At 35.9% G+C, this 27735-nt stretch overlaps 5 protein-coding genes across 6 annotated transcripts; 2 read left to right on the top strand and 3 right to left on the bottom strand.

Annotated features, from left to right (window-relative positions):
- Nucleotides 1–38: 38 nt before the first annotated feature.
- On the bottom strand, nucleotides 39–1157 carry LOC117211042. The gene is made up of 3 exons (XM_033454602.1): nucleotides 523–1157; nucleotides 261–439; nucleotides 39–157 (listed from the first exon to the last, which is right to left on the bottom strand). The coding sequence occupies exons 1-3, from the start codon at nucleotides 869–871 to the stop codon at nucleotides 53–55; spliced, it is 633 nt and encodes a 210-aa protein (XP_033310493.1). The 5' UTR covers nucleotides 872–1157; the 3' UTR covers nucleotides 39–52.
- An 8707-nt stretch (nucleotides 1158–9864) lies between these two features.
- On the top strand, nucleotides 9865–17639 carry LOC117211046. The gene is made up of 3 exons (XM_033454608.1): nucleotides 9865–12923; nucleotides 16117–16498; nucleotides 16936–17639. The coding sequence occupies exons 1-3, from the start codon at nucleotides 10987–10989 to the stop codon at nucleotides 17059–17061; spliced, it is 2445 nt and encodes an 814-aa protein (XP_033310499.1). The 5' UTR covers nucleotides 9865–10986; the 3' UTR covers nucleotides 17062–17639.
- Nucleotides 17521–19194, bottom strand: LOC117211048 (coiled-coil domain-containing protein 124). Of its 2 annotated transcripts, none has more exons than XM_033454610.1 (4): nucleotides 19055–19194; nucleotides 18418–18582; nucleotides 18035–18303; nucleotides 17521–17943 (listed from the first exon to the last, which is right to left on the bottom strand). In XM_033454610.1, exons 2-4 carry the CDS (start codon nucleotides 18574–18576, stop codon nucleotides 17745–17747), a joined length of 627 nt encoding a protein of 208 aa, XP_033310501.1. In that variant the 5' UTR covers nucleotides 18577–18582; nucleotides 19055–19194; the 3' UTR covers nucleotides 17521–17744. The 2 variants fall into 2 exon arrangements, with proteins under 2 accessions (XP_033310501.1, XP_033310502.1); XM_033454611.1 differs by lacking the exon at nucleotides 19055–19194 and adding an exon at nucleotides 18757–18895.
- On the top strand, nucleotides 18769–20119 carry LOC117211049 (UPF0235 protein C15orf40 homolog). The gene is made up of 4 exons (XM_033454612.1): nucleotides 18769–19025; nucleotides 19471–19561; nucleotides 19641–19768; nucleotides 19839–20119. Exons 1-4 carry the CDS (start codon nucleotides 18900–18902, stop codon nucleotides 19926–19928), a joined length of 435 nt encoding a protein of 144 aa, XP_033310503.1. The 5' UTR covers nucleotides 18769–18899; the 3' UTR covers nucleotides 19929–20119.
- A 1042-nt stretch (nucleotides 20120–21161) lies between these two features.
- Nucleotides 21162–27724, bottom strand: LOC117211047 (arrestin domain-containing protein 2). Its single transcript, XM_033454609.1, has 6 exons — nucleotides 26994–27724; nucleotides 25906–26030; nucleotides 25179–25396; nucleotides 22786–22932; nucleotides 22280–22501; nucleotides 21162–21569 (listed from the first exon to the last, which is right to left on the bottom strand). Exons 1-6 carry the CDS (start codon nucleotides 27104–27106, stop codon nucleotides 21378–21380), a joined length of 1017 nt encoding a protein of 338 aa, XP_033310500.1. The 5' UTR covers nucleotides 27107–27724; the 3' UTR covers nucleotides 21162–21377.
- Nucleotides 27725–27735: the final 11 nt, after the last annotated feature.

Raw genomic sequence — 27735 nt, forward strand, 5'->3', positions numbered from 1 at the left:
ATTACACATTGCGTTATCTATCGAACTCACCACTTATGCCACCATCGTCATACTATTTGTGTATCGCCATATTATAACAAGACACGTCGCACCTAGTCTGAATCTGTGGATATAAACAACCTGAACAATCAATTGGCCCTATTGGATTTCTTATATACTGTAAAAAAAATAAAAGTAACGTTAAAATGAATTTTTAACACATTTGCTCTGATGGAATATGCGTCATGGCTATAAAATTACGATATTTAAACAAGGCTTACTTGATCGGTGCAAGGCCATTGATTAGTATATTGACATCCAAACGTTAGTAGAAAGACTAATCCTATAGAAGGCTGTGCTGTAATCTGCGGATAAGGTCGAGGAGGATTCCAATACGGAGGACATATGTGCGGAGGGCACGGGGGCTCATAACCACACGGAACTGGTGGTCGACACGTAGCTAATTAAACAAAGTACTCATAGTAATAACATAAGAATTTCATTTTTAAACTTAGACGTTTAACGAAACGATCGTTTACTTACGACAACACGTTCCACTTCCATTGCCAATAACGTTATGGATTTCGATATTTGTGGTGAAGTTAGTATTTCCTGAATGATTGCTGTTTTTACTAGTTTCGTTGCAATTTCCAGAAACGCACTCGTTTTCGTATTCTGTGATTATTTGAAGCTTATGCTTTGTTTTCTTCAAACAGTGACCACATTTCTTTTCACATGAATCTGCCACGCGTTCTGTCTGGCATTTCTTCACGCACGACTCCAAACAATTATGATCTTGATAAAATTCATAATAATATTTATTGATTTGAAATAATTTGGCAAAAATTCTGAATAAGAAGAATAGGAAAGAAAAATATAGACAGGATATCATATTGTTAGTACTTATATGACGAAGGAAAAATACTTCAGTCTATACTGTACACAGCACAAAAGTTGAAAACTTAGATTTGACAAAGCTAACTTCCCCTCGCTCAATCTCTTTTATTTAAATCTCAAATTAGAAAGGTTTGTCTTATTTCACAAAGCACACATTAAAACGTTACTACCTTTCTTTAGAATAAAGATTATTTTTTGCACTTGCATTTTTACATGATTAAAGAACATATTTTCAAGCAAATAAGAATCAAGACTTGACACAAAATTAATATTTGTAACCAATAAGAGTCACTATTTTTTAAGCTCTCCCTTTATTAACAGAGATACCTAATAAAGAAAAAGATGAAACGTAAAAAAGAAATAAACAGATATCGGCATCGCTGTTTTATAATCAACTATCGATACAACTAAATTCCATTTTCATCAACCATCAACCAATTTGATCACTTTTATCGCCCATAGAAAAGTCGTCTGATCTAACCGAAATCCCCATGTACGGGGTGATGTCTCTTTTGCCTCCGCAGGCATTTTATGTAGGTTCTGTAATCCGAGTGCTGACAATCGAGGAGAATCTTTTGTTCTTCCGACGTGGCTGCCTCTGTGACCGCGACCGGTGTACCGAGGGCGGAGTACACAAACACGGTGTAACCAACGAAAACGGCAATAAAGCAGAATGTTCGCGGCTGCATCGTGAGGTATTTTAACGAAATAGTCGTCTGCCACGACTCGACCGTCCTTTTATACTCATATTACTTGCTGTTAGGTAAACGACCTGCAACACCGTACCTAACCCCTCCATTAAAGACATAGATTTTTGCGCCGAAAAAAGGACGGCGTCGTACTCTTAGCCCTAAGCTAATATTTTAACGCGTAAATTTTTCACCACGGTTCTACCGTCATGACAAATTTGCACTGCTTATCGTGCATCGCCCCGCTGAAATCACTTCTCTGCTTCACTGGAGACGCGCACGAATCAAACAGAAAGCTTGGTCACTTCAGAAATAGTTTTTTCTTCGTATACTCATTAATCTTTAATACAAAATTGTAAATATATAATATTTTCAGATTTATTACGTTATTTTTTTTTATATTTACACATCTATTTTTTTTTATTATAGTAACTGTATTTCCAAATTTTTTCAACCACGCAAAATAACGAAGGAAATTTCTCATGCAAGATTAAACTTTAAAAACCCTTTACAGAATAGAACTTAGCTGAAAGAAAGTTGGAAATGCTTGGCATCACTTTTTAAACTGAAATTTAACGGACTATAATGTTTTATCCCACCGTTCTTCATTACCGGCTTATGGTTTATAATCGATTCGAAATCAGATGCGATTATTTCTTAGAATGCGAATTAGAAAGTAATGTCATAGGCGCTAATCTGTTCATTCTTGCTAGGCAGGTGCACGATATGTGATTATACTTTACGCGCATAATTGCATAAATATGGTGGAAACGGCAAACATTTGATAACAACCTCCTATTTACTCCTGATATGATTTTCGAGCGAGCAACGAAAGGAATTTCTTTGTCACAGATACCTAACGGTTCAAGGTGTGATAATAACACGTTTTGCATAACGTTCGTAGATAGTAAATATTTGTGTGATAACGTGCAGAAATTGTAAGTCAGAGGGTTAACTATGCATATATTACGGAATAAGTGTGGATATAGATACGCTTTCTAGAATGTTATAAACAGTGTTAGTACATGGATCGGGTAATATTTAACTTATTCTTTTTTTCTCAAAGTTTGATAAAGGGGGCAGGATCGATAGTTTTAATCGTTTTCAATTTCCGCTGACAATGAGACCTACTACATTATCAAGTGTTGTTTTTACCTAAATTCAAATTAATAATTATATGCACACAATAGAAGTGTAAACTTATATATATTTTGTTAAAATTGGGAAGATACTTCTGTTTTTCATCACTTTTATAAAAATCGCGTTGTATGTTACATTTCTACCAATGCGCATGGAATTTACAGACCGTAAATCACAGACTGGCATGTGGTACTTCTTTTTTCTTTTTTTTTTATTATTTAATTTAAACTTTACAATTTGTCCAGCTGGACATTTGGTAAATTTTTCTAACTTAATTGGTAAGCAACATGTGGATGGCTACCCCCCAATGAAATACCATCTTCGAATTTGATTGATATATGTGGTACTCATTCTCAACGCGAGAATTGATTGTAATTTTAATGAATAATAAAAAAAAATATGTGGTACTTGTGTTTCTTTTTCACAGTACCTACCTAGCTTCGTAGTACATATTGTGGTAGGCCATTGACACATTTGTCAGATCTTGTAACGCTTTTATATATATTTTGTTTTTTTTTTTATTTATTTATTTATTAAAATTACAATCAATTCTCGCGTTGAGAATTTTCAATAATTTTTCTGGCGTGACGCAGTGACATGGCTGATTATTTATAACAAGTTAATACTTATTATAGATAAGTATAATTTATAAGTAAGTATTATGAATAAGTAAATATTACTTAATTTAGACTTTTATATATGTTATCGTTTCTTTTATTCATGTGAATTATCAGTACCTATAAAGCATAATAAGGTGAAAAAATTTTCAGTTTACACTGCATTCAGTTAATAGGTTAATTATTTATCAGAACCATTCACGTTTCTATAGACATGATTAAAATGGTTATTAGACTACAAAGGGTGATCTCTAATCTAATGAATGCACCGTGAAGATTTCTCTAGCGAGTGGTATCCACAAATGTCGCAAGAATCGTTTAATGAAAAAAAAGTAGAATGAATTTTGCAATTATTATCATCTAATGCAAAAAATATGTATTAGCGCTTGCAATAATTTAGGTCACGATCCCGTACTGCAGACACTGAAAATATTAGGTTAAGTAAAAAGTTCTGAGCGTTTTTCGCTAGATGTCTTTAGTGAGCCATATCTCACGATGTGCACATCGCATCGAGTCATAGTATACACCGATTTCAAGGTGATATTACGCATCAAAAAGGTTCTTTGTCAGTTTTGTGTTCGGTGAAGCCAGTTGTGTGTTACAGCGTTCGAAAATGGAGATAAAAAAAGAGAAAATTCGATACATTCTTCAGTACCACTACGACCAAGGTGAAAAGGCGGAGCAGGCGGCCAAAAAAATTTGTGCTGTTTATGGACCCAGTACAGTATCGAATGCAACAGCAAAGCGGTGGTTCCAACGATTCCGTTCTGGTAATATGGACGTCGAAGATGAGGCACGCTCTGGTAGGCCAATCGTCGAAAATGTGGATAAAATCATGGAAATCGTCGAGTCGGACCGGCATGTGAGCACTTATTCCATTGCCCAGGAACTGAAGATTAGCCAGAAAACCGTTTGGAACCATTTGCATAAGGCTGGTCTCAAGAAGAAGCTCGACGTATGGGTGCCACATGAATTGACGCAAAAGAACCTTTTGGACCGAATTGATGCCTGCGATTCTTTGTTGAGACGTAACGAAATCGACCCATTTTTGAAGCGGATGGTGACTGGCGATGAAAAATGGGTCACATACGAGAACAACAGCCGAAAAAGATCGTGGTCCAATCGCGGTGGGCCGGCCCAAACGATCGCCAAGCGTGGATTAACGGCCAAGAAGGTTTTATTGTGTGTTTGGTGGGATTGGAAGGGAATCATCCATTATGAGCTGCTCCCATCGGGGCAAACACTTAATTCGGACCTCTATTGTCAACAACTGACCAGACTGAAGCAGGCGATCGACCAGAAGCGGCCAGAATTGGCCAATAGGAAAGGTGTTGTGTTCCATCAAGACAACGCCAGGCCGCACACATCTTTAACGACGCGTCAGAAGCTCCGAGAGCTTGGCTGGGAGGTTCTATCGCATCCGCCGTACAGTCCAGACCTGGCACCAAGCGATTATCACCTTTTTAAGTTTTTGCAAAATTTTCTTGATGGTACAAAACTGGCCTCAAGAGAGGCTTGTGAAAATGAGCTGGTCAAGTTTTTTACCAATAGGGACGAGGACTTCTTCAACCGCGGAATTATGAAATTGCCTTCAAAATGGACAAAAGTAATCGAACAAAACGGCGCATATTTAATCTAAATCGAATAATCTTGACTATGTTAATTTCATCGTCGAAATAAAGCGAAAAAGCGCTCAGAACTTTTTACTTCACCTAATAATTTTAATCGTCGATCATACGGTACAAAGATGGCGATGGGAATAATAATGTACGCTTTTCCTAATCGAACGTACGATTTTATCGTAAACGCGGGAATTATTGACATTTTGTCATAAGTCAATGTGCGATTAACAAGAATGAAGAAAGTACAAAAACAAAATATAGAAACAACTAGAAACTAACGAACCGATAGCACATCTGTTCGATTTAATTTCTAACATGAGCACACAATCTCTATGGTACTGCATATTTTGAAAATAAAATTTTCACAATTAGTACTTTTTTAATCTATGTAAAAATGTAGTTACTGATTTCATGGAATATCTACCGAAATATGATATCGGTATAATGTGGAACTAATATATACCTATAACGTATATAGACCGTTTATTGTGACCTGAAAAGTTTAACATTACCAATAATGTTTAACCTCATTTTCTTAGTACCGTTCGATCACCGGAAGCACATCGTTATACGTGCCGATATTCTATATTCAACTTTGAGTAGCCTTACTTTGAACATCGGATTTTTGTTTTTAATGTGTAAGATTTCAGCGCACGTTTCAGGAACATTTCACGAATTTTTTAAAACGAAGAAACCCTACAAAACTTAACACGATCAACGACTTCATCCCTACTGCTATGCAATTTTTATATCTATAAACGCTTAATTATAAGAGAACAACTTGGGCAACGTTTAGTTTCGCCCAATAACACTCTTATATATTTGACTACGCGTTTAATGGAAAAATATCGATTATATAATATATTTATCAATTTGAATTTACTCATTAATTCAATTTCACGATAAATTGAATACAAATTGACTGAGACTTTCCTAAAAGTAATGCAGAAGAGTAGAATTCTACGAACACATGAAATTATCATATTTTCTACTGGAACTAAGTTTTTACTGCTTTCGATGTATGCATTGCGTTTTCTCATTTTACTACAATTACTGTGTAGCATAAATTTTATTTCCACGAAAAATTAGAGCGTCATGGCTATATCGAGTAATACCTTTTTTTGTGAATACTATATGCGCAATACTACATGAAGCGCAATATATGCTTTAAAAATTGTTAAGATAAAACTCAACTGATCTACCAAAGAATACATATTTAGTAATAAATGTCTTAGTTTCTTCATTTCGATTCGGATTTCAGTAAAAAGATGAAGGATATATGTATTGATAACTGATGGAACTATGGTTCCAAAACTGATGGTGGAAAGTGGAAGGGGATCGAGCCTCAGTTCCTATGACGTGAGCACAGCAGAAAAGTAACGGGCACCGTGGTAGCGAGCAACACGCTGCGCTTTCAACGCAATGGATTCTTACCGGACCAGCTAAATACCGGGTGTCTTAGAATTACAATTACTTGTCTTATGTACATTACTATGTTAACGAAGAAAATTGCAAAACGAAATTTTTACACTATGTGAAGCCTATGTGAACTATGTGAACTATGTGTGTGTAAAAATGATTTCTGAGAATCTTGAGAAAACTCCATGCAACTTTTTGAAAATATTATTCACGCTATGTATCTAATCGCAATTAATATTATAATCCTTTGCTATTGATAATTATACGTATCAACTCTGTAAATATACATATAAGTACTAAATACGTACATATTACCTTTATCCCGCCATTTCTCTTAACCTAGGATCTCAATTGCGAACGGTAAAGTCGCACGTTTTATCGAATTTGTTATGGAAAATAAAGAGAATAGTCTATAAATTTCTGTAAAACGTTACATTTATTATTGGTGAAATAAAGGAGGAATGCTTACGTAAAGTAGGTGAAACGCATACTTTTGAAAAGCATGGAGGAAACTGGTGGGACACCGTGTAGAGAAGCGTGCGAAGTGGGGTGGCGCTGTCTCGTGTGAGCGGCGGCGTGCGTGTGCCTCGGGACGCGCAATGGCCGCCGTGACCCGATGTGCGGCGGTTCAGTGTCAATCGTCCTTAATTTTCCCGTTTTAATTCACCGCTCCACGCCCACGAAAATGCGCGCTACCTCGGCGTGCGTACAGTTAACGCGGCTCTGCGACACGGTGTACTTGGACGATCGCCATCATTCTGCCCTCGGTCGTGGTAACGCGATCTCCTCGCGAATGTTCCGATCATCGCCAAGAACCATCGTGGATGCTGACACGCGACCGTGCGTGTCGAAAAACTCTTTTCTCGTGGATAATCGGCCGTAAAAACCGAGCCAGTGAACATAAATTCTCAATGTGTACCCCCGTCGGGCGGCTCTCGTGTCTCGTGAAAGTGGCCCCTCGCGGATCGCCTTCTTCATGCCCGATTTTTTCCTGCAAGAACAGTCTGCGCGCCGAGAAGTGTCAATTGACGTTTAATGCGTGCGTTTAGAGATTAGATGAAGAGGAGCAGTGTGTACCGATTGTTGCGCGTATTTTGTGTTAAAGACGATTTCCGGACTTGTCAACGATAACTTGTGACCTCGCAAGTGCGAATCACTGGCGAAACCGAGCAACAAGTGGTCTTTCAGTATCGAGGGATGGGAAGAGCTTGCAGTCAATTTTAAACCACACTTCGTCGACGTGTGCTACCTATCGTGCGTATCCACCGCGGGGAAATGAACCGGTCGGCAGTCAAAGTTCAAAGGGCAAGTATAATAATGAACGTTCGCCACAACTCCAGCGTTAAACGAGTATCATACTCTGTGTTAAACGAATGCAAACAAACGATTTGACAGCGTACGCGTTTCAAAGTTTCAATGTATGCAACATTTTTTCTGCCCACTGGAAAATTCCACATAAGCAGAGTGTTATTATCAAGCTAACGCGAAACAAGAAACTGAGTTTTATTTATTACGATTAACGTTGTATAGTTGTCAGAGATGTGTAGTATTCGTAACTATTATTTCGTAATGTCACTTCTATTCTGCTCCTTCTATTTAAGTTAAAATTCATCTTATTTAGATGCGCGTACTTATGTTCGGTTACATTCGGGAAAATCGTTCTGGACACTGAATAATCTAACAGCCATAGTTCGATGAGTAACGCTGTATATACTGAGAACTGATCTATTCGAATAACCTGCATAATGGATGTGGAACGTAGACGTAATTATATCAAGGATAATGGGCATAGAGCATCGAAGTATACTCTCACTCCTGATATAGGAATAATTAGGAAGCACACGTATAGTACTTTCTATCATCTAATTTGTATGGATTCTGATAAAAAGGAGTATCTGATGTTTCATTGTGACACAATATATCGCACGGTATCATAAATATATCAAAGCTGTGCGGTTTTAAACTGGATCATGTTGCGCGGGAAATATGAAAAATAGATTCCGACATCAGTTTTATGACAGAAGCGTAACTGGAATTATACTTACATTTTATCTTTCTTAAGTTTGCAGGGAATAAAAATCGAATATTCTAGAAAACGGTAGATCTTTTAAAAAATCTCAAGCTTCAAAATTATTTTTATCACATCCTTCTCTTCAAATTTTTAACTATAAAGCTATACAAAGCAATTATTTTGTTTCAAATCGATCACTCTGTAGGTATCACTATACCACCACATAGTTTTCTAGTTTTTACGCCTTACTTCACACTATGCATCATATATCATACCTCGCACACCGCGTAAAAACTTGAGAGAACGGACGAGCCCAACTATTCTCTCGTTATCCGTTATTTGTATATCGGTACATTGAAACTACGCGATATATATTATGCACGACTCCTGTATGGCATATAATGAGAATTATCCTTCGGGATATACATTCTGTTATTTTGCTATTACTTCATGTACACATTCGTCATTCGTGCATTTATTATGCGAAATGACATTAAAATGTGATGTAAGAATTGGCTCATCGTTTGCAGATCGGGGTGATGAGCTCTGTAATTGTTCTGCTCGAGAGAAGAATCGCCCATAATAATCGCCCATAGAATAATAAAAACGGAAAACGGTATTTAAAAAGCGTGTTATTGAAAACTGTCAATCGATGTAGCAGTTACTAACAAGTTTGCAAATAATCAACGTAAGCAGTTTAAATAAGCGTTTGACGTTGTTTATTTTTTAGAGTATGAATATTTATATCTCATAGTCAGACTGAATATATAAAGAAGTCCATTATGTAAAAATTGCGGACGAAGTTACAAATACTTGTTAAACGTTTTATAACACAAACTAAATGTAACGAATGAAATAATAAAAGCGTTTATTCGACTTTCCAAAAAATAGCATGCAACAATTATTGGAGAATGTTTGCTGTTCTTGGTTCCTATCTTGCAATATTATAAAATTTTTAGTCAAGAAAATTAGAAGATAGCAGATTTATCATTGATACTTCTGTGAGTTGTTTTATGAAAATTTTAGTCTTATCGCTTTACCAGATTCGTTTTGGAATTCACACAGTCAGATCAGTGGTCTAAGAACACGTGACTGTATCAAATCAAATTGCGATCTTTCCGATTAATGATCCGAATCCAATATTTCCCCTTCCAAATCCTCCTCTTATATAATTAGTAGTCTAAAAATCAATGCGGAGATGCATACCGTTGCTTTTAATTCTATTATTTATGTAGTTAACGTCACAATTGCATTCCAAGAAAATACATAAAATAAAATAAAAGAGAAATCCTCTATAAATATTTTTATATCAGGATACAGATCTCACATCGAAACACTCAACACTTTCCTTAATTGCAAATTACATTTACTTATCGATCGATGTTTTAATCGTTCATTAAAATTCTGATATCGTATGATATGCAATATGCATTAGTAATAGCAATATGGTATTTGGTCATTGGTCATCTAATTAAACTTGTTATTCACAGGTCGAAACACTAGATATAGCAATTAGCTGTTTCCACGTTGGAACGATCATCGGCAAATCAGCGAGCCGTAAACTGTTTAACACAAGAAGCCGCGAGAAATGTTACTTTCGTTTTTCGTGGGGAAATCGTATTTGATCGAGCAACGGTTGCAAAAATTGCAGGAAAAGTGTTGCAAGGCTACGGGCACGCAACTCGATGGAACGATCGAGCTAGGAGAAAAAATCGAAGAGATTCGTTAGAAGTGACGAACAAGTCACGAGAGGAATATTTAAAAGGATAAAAAAACGACGGAACTCGATATCGGAGACAGGCGAGGAAAGACGCAGAACAGAGCCGATTTAGAAAGCCTGTGGACTCTATAAGTAAGAATTCAGTTTCCAACGAGTACACGCTGATGCATAGGCATAATTGCATCGAGGAAAGGTAGTATACGGATATTTATAGATATTAGATACTTATAAATACGCATATCAAATACGCAATCATCCCACATTTTTGGCCATTTACCGTTACATGAAAACTAACATTGTGTAAAAAGACAGAACCTTATTGGTTTAATGAAAATCTCATTTTATAAAGAAGAAAAAACGGAAATATCATCTATAAATTATATCGTGATGTTGGAAATATCCATCGAATCCTACGAAAATTTATAAATGAGAAGAATTGTAAAGAATTTTTGGAGAAATTATGAGTTATAGAATTTGATTATATTATTTGTAGAAAAAAATCATAAATAGAGTAAATTGCTATTTTGGGTCACGGAAAGTAAGAATACTTAACATCGTAGCGAATTGTGACTTCGTTATCGTGATATTCAACGATTAGAGCTGGTCTCCATTCACAAAGAAGAAAAACAACACTGTGAGGCAGCAAATTTGTACTGCGAACAGCAAAGCAAGGAGTTTACAACGCGTTAAACAGAAGGCTAACACCGGAACTCGATTCCGGGAACAGGAAGATCCTTAGTAAATTTCTCGACTATTAACGAAGATTAGTCAATTTATAACGTTATAACAGTTCCTAAACATTGCGTGACAAAGAATTTTATAACATCTCATTGTTGGAAAATACTCAAGCAATCTTTATGATCGCAAAAAGTAGTGAATTTTCGTTGAAAACATGACTACAGAGGGAGAAGATACAGTATCGGTAACTCCTTGGTACACAAAGTTCTTCGAATATTGGAGAAACAGAAATCGAGTGGGTCCAGGTAAAGTAGAACTTCCCGACTGTGACTTCTTTATTGTCGAATCACGACGAACCTTAAGGATTCTGAAGCCAACCTTGAAAAGTGGCTGGTATTACGACAACACGAACGAGAGGCCTGAATCCATCGCTGACAATTTCTTCACCCGTTGGTCCAGAAGACCTCACTCACCCAGTAACTGCAGATGCTCTTTTCGACAATCGAAACGAGTAAGTACTGCCGAAGAACAAATCATCTCCGCCGAATTGAACAGGATTAGGACGAGCCTCTGCGAAGCGGAGGAAAACGAACGCGCAATCGAGGAACTCGAACATAAGGTGTCGGTAAATTTGCAGAAATTTCAAGTTTCTGAAGCCGAAGACGATCCCGCTAAAATAGAGGATAAGAGTATCGGCAGGATGAGCATAATCGACAAAGTTACCTCTGATACAACCGATCAACAGGTGGACGAGCAAACGATCAAAAGTAGAATCGTGAAGGATCTAGAGAAGTACATCAACGTGCTTCTCGAAGAGATATTGGACGACACGGTGAAGTACGTCGCAGGCACGAAGGACACTCTTATCAAGGATGTAAGAAGCTCTAAAAAGAGAAACGATTGTTCCACGTCACAACGATCGAGTCACGATAAAGAGAAGTTGAACAAAAGGAAACAAACAAACGAGGAATCCTACGACACCGAGGAATCGTTCAACGACATCAGCTTCTCGTTTCATCCGGAAAGGATCGAAAAGAACGAAAAAGAATCGGGGCGACGTGAAAGCGACAGCAACGAGGGCTATGTAAACCGCGGCTTCATCGGCTCGACGAACGATCCCGATTCGTTGGATTTCTACCTAGGACGATCGATCGACACGGAAGTTACTCTGGAGCAACTGGATTGTATCGATTCCGGGATAAACAGCGTTGAAACGATCGAGTTCCAACCGGATCAGGAGCCGAGCCTGGAGCAATCCTTGTTGAAGATCATCGACGAGAAGCTCGGTAGAACGGCTTTGAGGAACAGTTGGGAAGACTTGAGTACAGGTGGCCAGGAGAACGATGCTCAGGGCCAACCGACAAAGAGAATGGACGAGGAGATGGTGTTTCCGAGAAGTGGCGAGCAGCTGAGCAACGATCGAAGCACCGAGAGATCGGAGGTCACCGGGAAGAATGATGCGGAAAGGAGCGAGCCGCAGGATTCGAGCGTTCAAACCGCTCGAGGAATCGATATCTCGACGGATAATCTCGAGAGTGGCATACCCGCGGTGGATCTGAAGGAGCTAGAGGAAACTGTTAACGAGCCCAGTTTCGAGAAACTGCGGCTGGAATTCAAGGACAACGGCAACGAGTCGTCCTTCAGGGCCAAAAAGGGTAACGCGATTGCTAATCTGCGAGAAAAGTTCGCCACGAACCCGCACGACTACGATTCTGATCGGTGTTCTTTGGGAAAGAGCAGTTGGAACGAAAAAATGGGCACGTTCGAGATGAAGAAGGAAGCCGCCGCTGCGTCCATCGAACTCGAGGATTACAGAAAGACGTGGCCCAACATCGAGGAAAATACCATCTCGATCGATTATAAGGAAAATCCTCGAGATTTAGTTACGTTTCGAAAAAATCGGAAGCCAATGATCGTGTTTCTTCATGGTTTCGGATCGTCAGCGGAGATCTTCGAACACCAGCTTCGATATTTCTCCGCTTTGGGTTATCCTTGTATCGCGCCGGATATGCTGGGACACGGAATGAGCTCGGCACCTGGACGGTCCAGAGATTACCATTTTACCAAGCTACTCAAGGATTTAGATACTATACTGTGTCACTACGCTTTCAAGCCTGGTCAGAAATGCGTCCTGGTAGCGCATAATTATGGGTAATTATTTCTCTTTTATTTCCTTTTTATTTTCGGATTTTATCTTTCAACTTTACGCAAAATTCACAAAGATTTACAAGATACCAGCCCATATAAATATCTCTTAATTACAGCAAAGGTTCGTTTTAAATTTCGTTAAATTGAAACTATCAGACAAATAATGTTCTTAGTCGGTATACAATGAAATTTCACACACATCCTTGAATAGCAGACAATTGTCGCGTGTATTCGCGTGTTACGAATGAGATCAATTTCACGGTCGAAATCATCGATAGTGCCTTTGATACATCTTTAAATAGCAATCGCTTTATAATTGTCACTTTGATAACAAAAATTTATAGTGCCTAACTAAATTGTTGCCGATTAATTTTTCATTTAGCGTTACTTGATCTTATTACAATAGTTAGAAGATTTTATATTCACGTTATCACTCGGTAGATTATCTGATGCTTTGTTAGAATCTTTTCCCAATTTTACATTCCTCAATTTCACAACACGTTCAGGAAATTTCAATTAATCACAAAAAAACAAAACGTAGGGCTGTGGTGATGGACGTTCTGCTCTATGGTAAGGTATTAGGTTCGATCCCCTTAGTTGTATTTAAAAAGAGTCTGCATTTGCATAAACATTCGTACTCTATTCATTACTATTAAATAATTTTATAATAGTAACTAATAGAAACTTGGTTGTAATCGCGTAACTTATCTTTAACTATGTAAAAGCATCTGGTGTATCGTAATCTCTTGGTACACGCGAGACAGTGTCTTATCGGATATCAATGATTACAAATTCCTTGACGTTCGTATCGTTGCGCGTCCAAGCAATCTAGTCAGCTGTACGCGTTTAACCGACGAAGTGGCTAATGGGCGTTTAATCCGCGTGTCTCAAGTTCTTCAAATTCGTCGAGATGATCGATTCACTTTTATGCGCGTTGTGAATGTACGTTCTAGCTAGCTCTTGTCCTATTCCTCCATATCATAATGTTTAAACGCTTTTTCTAATTGTTCGACCTTCTTCCGAGAAAATTGTATCGGAATGTATATACAATATACATAACTAAGTTAATGAGAGAGGTAGAAATACGAAGCGAAAAGTGAAATTCTATTAGGTGTAAAATGCGCGTGTTTTTGCTTTGGATTAAATAACTCGTTAAGGATGTCGAAGGATTAGGATTGTATTTTTCGATTAGTAACTTTCTCTATGTTTTTCGTTATTAATCGACGATACGTTTGATGCATTTATAGATAGAAAATAATAAAATAAAATTATTAGGTTCATAGAACTATTTTCCACTTGTTCAGGAGATCCGACTTTTTCCCTTTATGAGGAAGTATACATTTTTTATTTCCTTTAAATCTATCAAATCAATATATAGCATCGATAAATATATCTTTTAATTTCATGTGCTCGTTAAAAGGAGCGTATATAGTATATAGATTAAATTATTACTAAAGATTAACACGACTGTTTCTATGCAAATTTTATTCCTATCTATTAGTGAAATTGTATCAAACGCTTGAGTTTGCATCAATTACGCGCATATACATTGGGACATAATTAGACCAAGAATGGTATAAAGTGAGCTCTTCGCCTTACCACTAATCTTGTATTTTTGTAATGCGCAAGTGCATTTCTCAGTGATGGAAAGTTGCTGGAATACATAGTAACTACATACAATGTTGCGTGCGTAGATTAATTTATGATACATGTGCCATGAAACGTGGAACGTACTACTTATAATATTATGTATCATTATACGTGTTTAATCTGCATACACGTAACAGATGTAAACCCTTTATCTTGTTTGCAAACATAAATCAATTCCTGTACCTTTCTACTAAAGTAGAACATATACAAAGACTCGTTATTTTCGTCTTGTGCGGAATGTGTTGATGCTAGCATGCAACAAATTAGAAATTCAGTTAAGCTTTATCTGTGTATCTCGAAGTTAATTTTTGACGCTATAGCGCGCTAATTAATTTCAATCTTATCCAACAAGCTTTCGTTTAGCGATAACGCTCGAATTAACACTAACGTGTGTCAAAGTATTCGATTAGACAACGTGGTACAATATCATTCGGATTGCAAAGACCGATTGCAAGGTCGTTGTTGCACACATCATGATCCGTATCGATTCGTTTTTGAAGCTAGAGGATTGTCATCCACGCTTCGGCCCCGACTAAGGAGAAAGAAAGGAAGAGAGAGAGAGAGAGAGAGAGAGTGAAAGAAGAGGAGAAGGGTTGCAATATATACAAGAGTGGGTATATCGTGTAAATTTTATCTGCGCATTATTCGTATATCTGCAAAATGGTTCGTGGATTCACGCAAAATGCATCGTGCATGTCGACTTGTATTAGGAGTGCGTGTAAATGATTTTGTTCATCACGTTTTTTTCTAATGATATTCCCCCGATACGTGGATAAGTGGAAAACATCGCTTTAATCGGGGTATTTATCATTACTATGTGTGTTATAGTTATACGTTGCTTCATGAGTGCGGTTATTAAAGTATATAAGAAAAAAAAGACATGGCTTCCTAATCGGTTTGACGATATCCTACGAGAATTTCTCAATTTTTTTTATTATGTAAATTGCTAATGAATACGATCACTCGACTGGCAATCACGACCTACACGAAACGGTGCCGTAATAAAGAGGCAAGTTGTATTAATCCTTCACACGACATTGCAACATGACATGTAGGCCGCTGGCTATGTCTACGAACCAAGTACGGTTCAATACTCGTTCGCCGATTTAGTTAGAAAAATTAACATTTGTATCCTACACAGATTACGGCAATGAGTTAAGACAGCAATAAACGCGTTGCGTCCACGCGGTATGAATTATGTTAGGAAGGAACATTACGTTAATGAGACTTTCGAAAAGGCATTAAGAACCACACAAAGACATTCGGCGGAGTTCAAGTCCCATCTGAATGAAACAAGCAACTAATATATCATGTTGGTTTTCTTTTCTATTTTTTTATTTCCATTTTACGAGACTTTATCGATCTTGATACATATATTGTCATCATCGTCAGTAACCTGATTTTAAATATCTATAGAAGATTCAACTTCAAATAGCAAGTTTCAAACTTTAGTTTCAAGGAAATTCGATTAATAGGAGTTCAAACCAAAGAAAATATTGCACACGTGTAATGATAAAACGATTGTGTCATTTTCTATTGATTGCAGATGCAGTTTTGCAGCTGCCTTGGCTTGCAAGTATGACAGTAGTATCCATCAGCTAGTCCTGATATCCGGAGGTGGTCCAACAGCTTTAGCAGCACCCAGTACTGAAAGCGCCGGCCACTGCTGCCTCAGAGCAATCCTGACACCGTTTTTAATGTGCGGCCTTCATAGAGATATATTATATTCCGCGAGGGGCCGTCAACACCCTTACTGTGGCCCTGAGCCACCAGAACAATGGCCTTCGCACATGAAATACGTTTTGGACGGCATGGTCTGGCCGGAAGGAGACTACGTGTTCCATAGAAGGATATGCACGCCGACGCTTCTCATACATGGTTTAAGGGACAACAAAGTGTCACTCGTGCAGGAATGCCAAATGGAGAGGGTACGTTGCTCTTTCTCAAGCTTCTTCTCAGATAGATTCTAAGAATCATGTAAATATATTACGCGTAAATTCTTATGAAATTTTATACGTAGCAAATGGCTTGTATCAAATATTGGAAGATCCTTTTAATGAATTTGTAAGTTTAAAACAGTTAAAAAAATTCTTACTTATGCATATATTCATATTACTTTAGATAATACGTAATACTTTATGTGATTCTTTCATGATTATGGAGCACAGTGAAAATATTTACTATTGTCATTCACACTAAACATTTTTTCCTTCAGTAGTTTTATTAACGTTGAAATATAATTCTAATTTATTTTTAACTGCAGATATTTCAAATTCTTAATTTTCTCAGAAGATATCTAGGTAATTTGAAAATAATTTTCATCTCATGTTCAGTATCAATTGTATTCTTATGTTTCATGTTTTAGACCATGATGAAAGCCTTTCTCGAAGCGATTCCAACTGCTGGTCATACTCCCATGACTGATTGCCCAAAGCAAGTTAATCACATGATACATTGTTTCATAGATTTGTGGAAAAACAAGAAACGGTAGCAGTAAAGTAGACAAAAAAATGTCTTTGCAAAAAGGACTATTTGTGGACCAAGTAATTATATAATAATATTATATTTAAATATCAAGTTCTTTGTACGGGTATTTCACTCATTGTACATGAAACAGAGAGAACAACAAGAAATTATAGTGCCTTATGCTTAATTTGCCGCGGCAAAAACACCGAAACAAAGATTAAGATCTATTGTACATAATTTAGATTTTACGCTGGTAAAACTTCGTTTGTATAGAATGCTATTTTATAAGATTGAAATGAAGTAACCAATTTTCTGTATAATTATTTTTTTATAAACTTTCGTCTAGTGCCGTATAGCCGGATACCCATGTTGGTAAAGTTGTATAAGTCTACAGAGTAACTGTGCCAAAACATGTACACGATTATTAAGTTGTTCTCTTTGAATTTATCAATTTAACGGTATATTTGTAAATGAAATTATAAAATGCAATGTGGAGGCTATATAATAGCGTATAAGTTATACCAAAGATGATTTATACAGCGTTATTTTATGTATTCTACCGGAGTATAACTTATTCGTTTACAATAAAATTGTGTACAGATATTTGATTCCGTTCATGATTACATTTATGAGTCTTATTCCACGTGTTCCTCTGAATCATCTAATCAGTCATATGCGTGTTTACATTTCGTTTGATTTCGTTTAGTATCAACGGTTTAAGAGTAATTTTTGATTGAGTGGGTTTTCTGGAGATTTCATCCATTCCTTTCTTAATATTTGTTTTAATTGACTTAACCTCAAAGTAGGGTTTTGCTCTTTAACAATAGGCATCATTCTTTCTTCGAAACTAGCATACGCGGCTTTTACACGTTTTTCTGGATGACGATCAACCTCGGCTTCTTTTGTACTGTGTAACAAATAATAACAATGTACTTTCAATATATATAATATGAAATAATTGCTTTCATTTAAAATGTCAATATAATAATTGGTCTTACCTTAAAACAGATAGCGCCTCATCTACATTATGAGCACTTTCACCTTCTATCGTCAACCTATTCAAATTTTCTTCGATTGGTTTTTCTTCTTCCCTTTTTTTAGTTGCTGCTTGATTTCGCTTTTCCATTACAGCTACTATCTCTGCTCTAGTTACTTTAGATGCAGGCTGTTTGCCACCCACTTTTATATTTGCCATTTCCTTTTCTAGTAGAGCTTTCACTTCTGCTTTCTTTTCTAATTGCTGTTGACGTTTCCTTTCAGATTCTTCCTATGAAATAATTTAAAATATATTAAAAATTAATAAATAAATTATAGGAAGCAAAGTTATTAAGTACATAAATATTGTATAACTAATAAAATTTAATAAGTATTATTTAGATACCTGTTTTTGTTTCTTTTTCAATAACTGTTTATCATCATCTTGCCAAGCTTTTTCTTCCGCTTCAAGAGCTTTCTTTGTATTTTCAGCCTCTTTTGCTGCTGCCTTTCTGGCTCGGGCAGCGACGGCTTTACTATTTTCACCGACAAATTTTTTAGGCATATTAACCTGTAAATTTTATCGTAATTACAACATGAATTGAAAATTCGCTGATAATAAGCTTTCGTATTATTTATTTCATTGCGAAATTATTATGTAATTCGTAATATTTGAAATATTATCACAAACAAAAAACCGGCAAAATTAAATTGGCTTAATAATTCGCGGTAACATGTATCTCACTATGGTTTAGTTGGTAGTACCGCTACACGTGCGCAGATGTATCGCTCAGCTAAAGATATAAAGAGGTTAAAGAATCATCGGCATCATCTTTAACTATAGCCATCTAAATCTAAAATATGGTTCGAGTGATTTTTAAATCATAAATGACGTATTACTTTGGAAGTGCGTGTCTACGAAGGAAACTTTTGCAATATTTTACGAATACTCGCGAAATGTCGAAACAGGGATCAAAGAAAGCTGGAAAAAGTAAAAAAGCTACAGTTAATGAGGTCAGTGAATAATAAAAATCGTAACTTACCAACTCCGGTTACAAGAATTAAAATGTAACGTGTGATCGAGATTTGATCACCTATTAAGAAAATAACATGACATTTTCTATGATACACCTCCAACTTATATTTAATACTACTAGGTGTCGCTTGCGAATTCATGAATGGCAACATTACATTCGCAGTTCACTAGATATTCTCTAAGAAATACCAATTTTTTCGAATATTTTATTTAAATAAAAAAGAAAATAAGATATATGTGTATATAGAGACGCTATATATACTAATTCAGTACCATTATACATACAATATGTGATTAAGATCGCAATCATATTTTACGTAGCATTTTAGGTAATCATCTACTTAAAACTTAAAATTACATTATGTTGTTTGATTGTTCGATACTCTTTGTTCATATTCATAACGGATAGATAAATTTTGGTAGGAATCTAAGGGACCCATAAGTTTAGATAAGAATGGAAATGTTACTATAAAAATACAAGCAAAACCTGGCGCAAAACATAATAATATAACAGGTGATAATATGTTGCAATATTTAAAGCAAAATTTAAAATAGGATATCTGATACATGTGAAGGTGTAAATTGCTTTGTAGATATTTCTGAGGATGCAGTGGGCGTCGCAATATCCGCACCTCCGGTTGAAGGTGAAGCAAATACAGAACTCGTGAAATACCTAGCCTCCATATTGGGAATGAGAAAATCCGACGTATCGTTAGATAGAGTTAGTTTAATATCTACTAATTAAGCCTCTCCATTTTTTTTTTTTAAATTTATATTCTCATCTTTTATAGGGTTCAAAGAGTCGACACAAGGTGATAATAGTATCTGGAACTACAGTGGAAAAGGTCTTAGAAAAATTAAAGGGAGAAATAGGAACTTAAAAATAGTAACAATTAATTATTGACGCACTTCTATCTTTTGTTAGAACAACTATTTTTTTAATGTATACATATAATGTTACACTCCTTTCATTTTGATAAGTCATATTTACTATACATAAATATGGCAATCACGTCAATATAACATATTCAACTAATCTATACAATAAAAAAGTAACTTTATACAATTATTACGTCATAGAAGTAGTTCCTTAATAACTTTCAGAAATTAAATATATAATCACGAAATTCAAGTTTCACTTTGCTGACACATTTAGGCTTTCAATATATATGTCGGAGAAGCGTCAGGAATAGGGTTGTGGGCGTTTGATAGATCTTCATTGGAATTGGCCATCGTTGTGTTATAACGAAGGTACGGCCTGGTAATACGAGTATGGATACTACCGATTCGACAATCAACCGCGGTGGTTGAGCACTTGCGATACTAGTGACGTTGGTCTTAGGTTCGATAACGAATCCACGGTCAATGGGATGATAGATATACTTGCTCACACAATCTAACTCAAACGTGTAATACTCACAGATCGTAAGGCGCTGCTCTCTTCGTCGATGAGATCACAAGAAAGAATGACTTTTCGTCCCAATGATGCCACAGAGGAAAACTATGATGGGGTGTGTCTAAGGACACGAGATCATCGGATTCGTCGAGTATAGTCCTCGTTCCGAAAATAAGGGAAATTGACGTCGCTGTCAATTGGTCAATTTGGGGCAAAGACTGCCTGTCCGTTTGAAGAACCTTAAGTACCAAAAATACCCAGGTTTTATAGCGGATCCTCAGGCTAACTGAACTTGCGCTGTGTAAGTGCCTCAACATCTGGTATTCATTGTGTCCGAAGGAACCGTTGGAATATTTTACTGTCAAGTACCTCTATGGGTATTTCTTTTAATGAGGGTCATACTATCACTCCACACCTTTGTTAGACGAAGCGCCCGTCCCGTTGACCGCGGCTACGTTCGGCGACTGACGGTCGCCTTAAGCCCAGGTTTATTATCACAAATCGCAAACAAGTACAATTGGGTAGAATGACGGCAAATTGTTTAATTACAACTGTTATAATTGACTCTTCTCCGACATGTATATAACTCATTATAGACATTTACAAGATATCAACAAAAATGATATAAATCACATTTTTAAATCTAAAATTTTTAAATTATAAAAGAAGTTCTATTCTTTATATACTTCCTAAATTTAATTAAACAAATATTTCAAGATGAAATGCAAAAATAACGTATTTATTTGCCATTTGTAAGCACTTTTAGTTAAGTTTAATTTGAGATAAGTATTGCTGTAAGCGTATTAACTTTTTCCAAGATTCAAAGAATTTTTTTCAATTTTTAGTATCACCGTCGCGGATATGTTCTATATAAATTCTTTCAAGATTTTTTTCATCTATATATTATGATCACCGATTAAAATGAATTAAACCTTCACTCTTGTATCTCAAAAGCTTTATCGTCCAACCATGGCCGAAATATCGGCAACGTTGATGGATAATGTGCCCCTCTTTTCGACGGTGCAGTTCCTGCTGGAGCACCTTCCTGTCTTAAAGGATAGGTGGCTAAAACGATTGGTATTTGTAGTTTTATTTCTTTATCCAAGCTTTTTGGACTTATTACAAACTGTAACAAAGTGAAATATTCTTTTATGTATGTTATAAGACATTATAATAAAAACATAAATAATTTTATCCGATGAAATAATAGTATAAAAATGGAATCTCAATCATATATTCTGTACCATCTAAGATGTTTATCTTCGTTTAAAGATGTCTCATATAATATATAGTTTTTAAAAGGTTGTCGATTATTGCCAGAGGAATACATATACGGGTATGCATGTTTGTAAAAGAATATTTTATTAATGTTTTGAATGGAATGCATTTGGGATAAAAAGTCGGTTGACAAAGAATCGAGTGACACAAATCTCGAGAAAGTTGACTAACATATAAGATTCATGTACACTCCACAAAATCAGAAATTTTAAAAGATTGATAGTACAATGTTCTTACGATATTCTTACAATATTCTATCATGAAAATTACTGCTTTGTTCGTAAAATTTTATTAACGTTGCAAATTAATCCCAGTAAAAATTGTGATTGTGATAAAAAATAAGTGATTCATAAAAAGAAGTGATATTTTCATAATAGAAAAAGAAAAAAGGAGAAAGAAGAACCGTACAGAAGAAAGTCGCTGCTTTCCGTAAATGATCATAAACACGTTAGCTTTGTGGAGGAAACACGTTAGAGTAAAGAGAGAGTATGATACTTTAATCATGCTGCATGTAGTTGTAATTATCGTAATAGCAGTTGAAATGGCATTTATACTCACGTAGACGTGATAAAGGACGTTGATAAGGTGACAACCCCGCAGATTGGTGGGTGGTAACGGGGGAACGTACATTTGTTCGTTCAACCACTCCTCACCTTCTCCGGGACGGATTTTACCCCTGGAAACACTAGCCAATTCTCGCGTCTCGCTCGCGAGTACTTTGCCACGACAAAGGTATTGGATTGTTTCAGTCAAGGATGCTTTAGTCGATTTCATCGTCACCTGTTGAATCATTTCAATTCTGTGTGTACACTTAAATGTGGGTCTTGCATTATTTGCATCGATTTCGTTGTTATGATAATATTGTGAAATTTTATGCAAAAGTCCTGTAATTAGAATTAGATGCTTACTTATGATTTTCAATTAAAATACTTGCTTCACGTTAACTGTAAATCTAGGAAACGTTTATAGATTGGAATAGTATGTGATAGCATCATATTGTGCTGACCTTATTCCCACGATAGAAATTCTTTTGGTTAGTCATTGAATCGAAATACGATACATACTTTGCTCCGATTGCTGACAGTCGCCGAGATGCCGATAGTTTCACCGGGTACATATCCACCTCTGTCGAGGCTTACCCTGCAAAATACAGGGCCTCCAGAGACACAGGAAACTCCGACTCGCTGCTCGATTTCTTGCCTTGCTGGTTGCTATTGAGAAGTATACATTTTGACAAATCATATAAATTATTTAATTCTTTATTATTATTTAATTCTAAGTTCTTATGGGAGTTGGTTTCATGATGTAATTTTTGTATTTGGATATCTAAAGATCCTATATATTACGAAAGTATACTACTACCATTATCTCCGACATTTTCTAACGAAGTAATATGTATCGCGTTCTTTTATAATACTTGGATCTTCAAATTTCATCAATTTCTTCATCAAATACGAGATCAATACTTTCAGTTATCACTTGGAGAGTTCTTGATTATGCAATGCAAGGCGTGTGCAATGAATGTGTCTATACAGTAGAATCGACAATGCGGTCGCGTTCGAAGCTGAATGCCACATGCCTACGTAAGAATTATCTTATGTTACATGTTAATCTGGTATGATGTGAATGTGTTTCTTTGGCCCCATAAACAATCAACTTTCCACCAAACATACGGAGGAATGTGTGTCTGACTGAGTAAATGTAAATGCTGATTCTTTGACGTATTGCGGGGACGATTCCAAAAAAACTATGTTGTAATTTGCAAACAAATTCAAGGAAATCATCAGTATAAACTTGAACCGTTTGCGAAAATCAAGAAACGAAATGAAATAAAAAAACGAGAAATGCTAAATAAAAATGTGATGGGATAAAAACAAAATGTAAAAATTAGAAGACTAGAAAATAAACCAAGTGAAGTAATAAAATAAAGAATGAAAATATAATAAAAAAAACATCAATGTAAAGTAAGACAAGAAATATTATCCATGAAATTAATTTCCTTCCATGAAGCAGAAATAACTGCAACGATTGAAAATTTGGTATTGGAAGCAAAAAAAATGCAGCATAATGACAAAAATCGCGATCGCTTTCTACGTAGGCTGATGACCATTATTCAAAACTCGGGAGAACCAACGATTCTGTGCTGAATTTTGCCGTTAAGCGATTCGTGAAACGTACAAAGTCGTTTGAAATCTTAGAACACTACTTCAATCTAACCGTGACTAATTTTTGTGTTATTGTATTAATACCCGCATAATTTCGACGATGACTCGAGCGATAAAGACGATACGGTTTTATATCATTTTATTGCTTGTTAAATGCCCGAACGATACTTGACTCGCTGTGATCATATGAATACTACGGATAATCATATGGCATACTACAACCTATTACTAATTACATATAATTACTAATAATTACTAATAATTAATTTTTGCTGTTTAAAGGGAAACTAATGGAACATAAAATATTTTACAGAATTACTTGAAATTTACACGTGTAAAGTTTTACTAGAATGGACCAAGATGCAACAAAAATATTCTAATTTTTACTACATTTTTTCAAAAAATGTTTTTCTTTAAACTTCTTAAAAAATTGGTTGTGGGATATATGATAACTCATCGCACAGGTCATATTACATCTTCTTACCACACAATTATCCTAAACTTTAAACAAGCTTGTCCTGCGAAACATTATACTTTTTATATGTAATTCGTTAAGACCGTTGTTTTAAACGGCAATTAGAAATCAGACGGGTGTGTTGCGTGCAGCAAAATTGCAAATTAAATCGTTAGATGTGCAATACGACGTTCAATGTGATCGCAATCGCAATAAAATTAACCGACCAGAGATGTTTCACGATTTAGGATGCGCGTATCGGGGTTCGTCTAATCGCACGCTTCGGGTAGAAAGCGTAAGCTGAATAATGATGTTCAAAACAAGCACGATCGTCCTGACTATAAAGTAATGGAACACATGAATCATGGTTCATTTACGTGCAAACATAGCCAGCATAAATTTGAATATAGGACTATCTTATAAGGATTATCACTATCTTGATGGTCGTATTTATAATATATTTTAATATTTCCAATAAAACAATATTCATTTTATCGTACATATTTCAATCTAGAGACACGATAGCAAAATGATAACTTTTGTTTTTTATGCATTAGCAGTAACAATAAAGGACAAACATCCTTTATAGAATAAAATTTATGCTTTTTATATAGAACATCGTTTCGTCCGAAACGCAAATATGATCATCGTTAACGACGAGAAAATCGTGGATCGGTGTAGACGTTGCCCTAGTCATCCCTGGTTATCTTTTTAGCCAAATTCTATCGCCTTCTAACAAAGGAAATACCTATGCGATACTAAATCATCGGTATATATAATGCAAAGATAAAAAACAGAAACAAATAGGTAAAATAGATAGATATGTACAGAGACTTACTGCTAGAATCGGTGGTTCTAAATTTAAATCGATTGGGTTCATTACGATGAAGACTTGCTGATTCTTGTGCGTCAGACCTCCGGGCTCCCGAAGTGCAGCTTTGCAGTAGTATTGCACCCAACCATGTTTCCCCAAGAAAGTAGACGGCAGGCCCAGGGGCAGACCTAATTTGAATGGAAAGCTGTGAATCCCCGGCGATAGCAGCGATGGTCCCTCTCCTGGATTCCGGTGTCGTACGCATGAGCAACAGAGAACGAAAAGGAACAGTTTTTACATTATTATGCGCCGCATGGCTTACAGGTGTGTCGCTTGTAAAGAGAAGAATTTGACGGCTTTCAAAGATACATCATTAACGCTACACCTAGCAAATCCATTAAAATGTTAAGTTCCACGTATCATGTTTTTACAATTACTTAGTGAAAACATGCAAGTGCTTCTGACAAATCCTTTATCGTCATATGGGATCTCTTTAAATTCGATAATCAGAAAAATCAAGAGTCATAAAAAATTCCATTTTAAATCTTCCATCTTTAAGTAGAAGACGAATGTCGTTAAAGAATCTGGCTATTATTGCAAACATTTATGCAAACTCGAGTAAAGCTAATTTATGAATTAAGATGTTCCAGATCACAGGCTTATCATCTAAGGCTCATTATTCGAACACATTGTGCCCGTTTCATTTTAACGGCTACATTAAATGTACCGTAATGTAATTTCTTTTCATTACCTGGCTCACCCAGCAATCTCATACGAAAATCTATATAGTTTTCTTTGTCGTAAACCCTCTCAGCACGTTGACTGCGTACACGCACCACTCCTTCGCCGATCACATGAAAATGTAACCCTGAAACGCTACGATACATCGAAAGTGTCATTAATGTTATTACGTCAATGAAATAAATTTAATAAATCCAATAAATTACTTTCAAGTCTTACAACACTTAATATCGAAACTGAAAACGAACAAATTCAATTTGATTATAATAATACTATTATAAAATATTTGGGGTAATAAATCCTTCAGGAAAGATAGAATTCTAGACGTAGAGCATAATAAATAATGGATAAAAAAGAAATAGATTAAAAGTAAATGAAATTTTTGTTGTATATGTATATATATATAACTATTCTATGCAGTACGCTTTCTAAAAAGTAGTTTGATACTATTGACAATACTGTGTTGAATTAACATTCTAAGGAGCGCTGCATGTAATTGTGTAAAAGGTGGACAATACTCATATTCATGTATTTTAATGCAAAAATGTTGTTTTATACAACAATTGTTTCTAATAAAGTGAAAAGTTTATATCGCGAAACATATTTTATTTATATTGTAAATAAATTAATGATCATTAATTGAAATGAACATGTAATTTTCAATGGTTTTAGTCGATTATATAAATTATCATAACTATTGGATATATCGTAATTTATACTGTGAAAGTTTTCAGTGGCTACAATAGATGTTACGCGAGTTAGTCACGATTAAAGTAAATCTGACGAAACATAATTATTTAAAGTAATATACCTACATGCTTCCATGCGCTTCCTGATGTCTCATAAAGATCAAAAATATTAAGACATAAAACTCTTAATTTCAAAATAATTTATTTCAAATTAATCTTCAAAGCTAGTCAGTTTGATCAATATCTCGTTGACAATTATATTTTAATAATTTAAATTGTCTTCGAATTCTTTTTCATAAAACAGTTTCATAAAAATATAAATAAGTAACACATAAATGGATTGTATGTGAGATTTCGTGCGATTGTATATATATACATATATGTGGTATGTAAGTAAATACATACTTACTAGGCCTCATCATCCAACTCGATAAGTACCCGACCGGACAAAAAGTGGCCGGGAAAATATAAAAGATTTGTATTGTCGAAAAGTATTAAAAACTTGCTGAGTTTTCGCGTCATGGTCTTATGCAGCACGTTGTTCAAGGATCGACAAGGATGACGGATGACGCTCGCGTCAGAACGGCTTCGCGGTAACTGATTATGCACAAAGTTGTCACGAGCACAAAATTTTTTCCAACGGAGGCCGAAGTAGGCATGTCAGTGAGAATCACTGGCATACACTGGATCGCACCAGCAACAGCAGCACGCCCATAACCTTGCACACACTACGTTTCTCTCTTTGGAACGTCACTGGAATCGGCGGAATCTCACTCAGCCAGTCAGTCTTTTCTTGATCGAGCAATCGCGTTCGTACATACTTTCATTTTTCGCGTACTCTGTTGTCGCGATTTTCCAATGGCTAACTTAGCTGTAGATCATCATGGAGATCCATACACTTCCCATTCGACTCAATAAAACATTAATAACGATGCTCCTACGCTATTATCCGCCAAACTTTCTGCCGCAGGCTCAAGGAGCCCGTCTCTTCCTGCCCATTCTTGGAGCTGTGTTCACTTTCGCTCCCCTACCTCTTTCGTTGTTTCCACCTCCAACCAACGTAATTACCTGCCTTCTTCCACCGACCAATGAAGAACTCCAATTTCTCGTACACAGAGTCTCTAAAGTAGAGCGTCTTGATTTACCGTGCT

This window comes from Bombus bifarius, unplaced genomic scaffold (genome assembly GCF_011952205.1).
Source record: "Bombus bifarius isolate JDL3187 unplaced genomic scaffold, Bbif_JDL3187 scf7180000008214, whole genome shotgun sequence".
NCBI classification, from domain to species: Eukaryota; Metazoa; Arthropoda; class Insecta; order Hymenoptera; family Apidae; genus Bombus; species Bombus bifarius.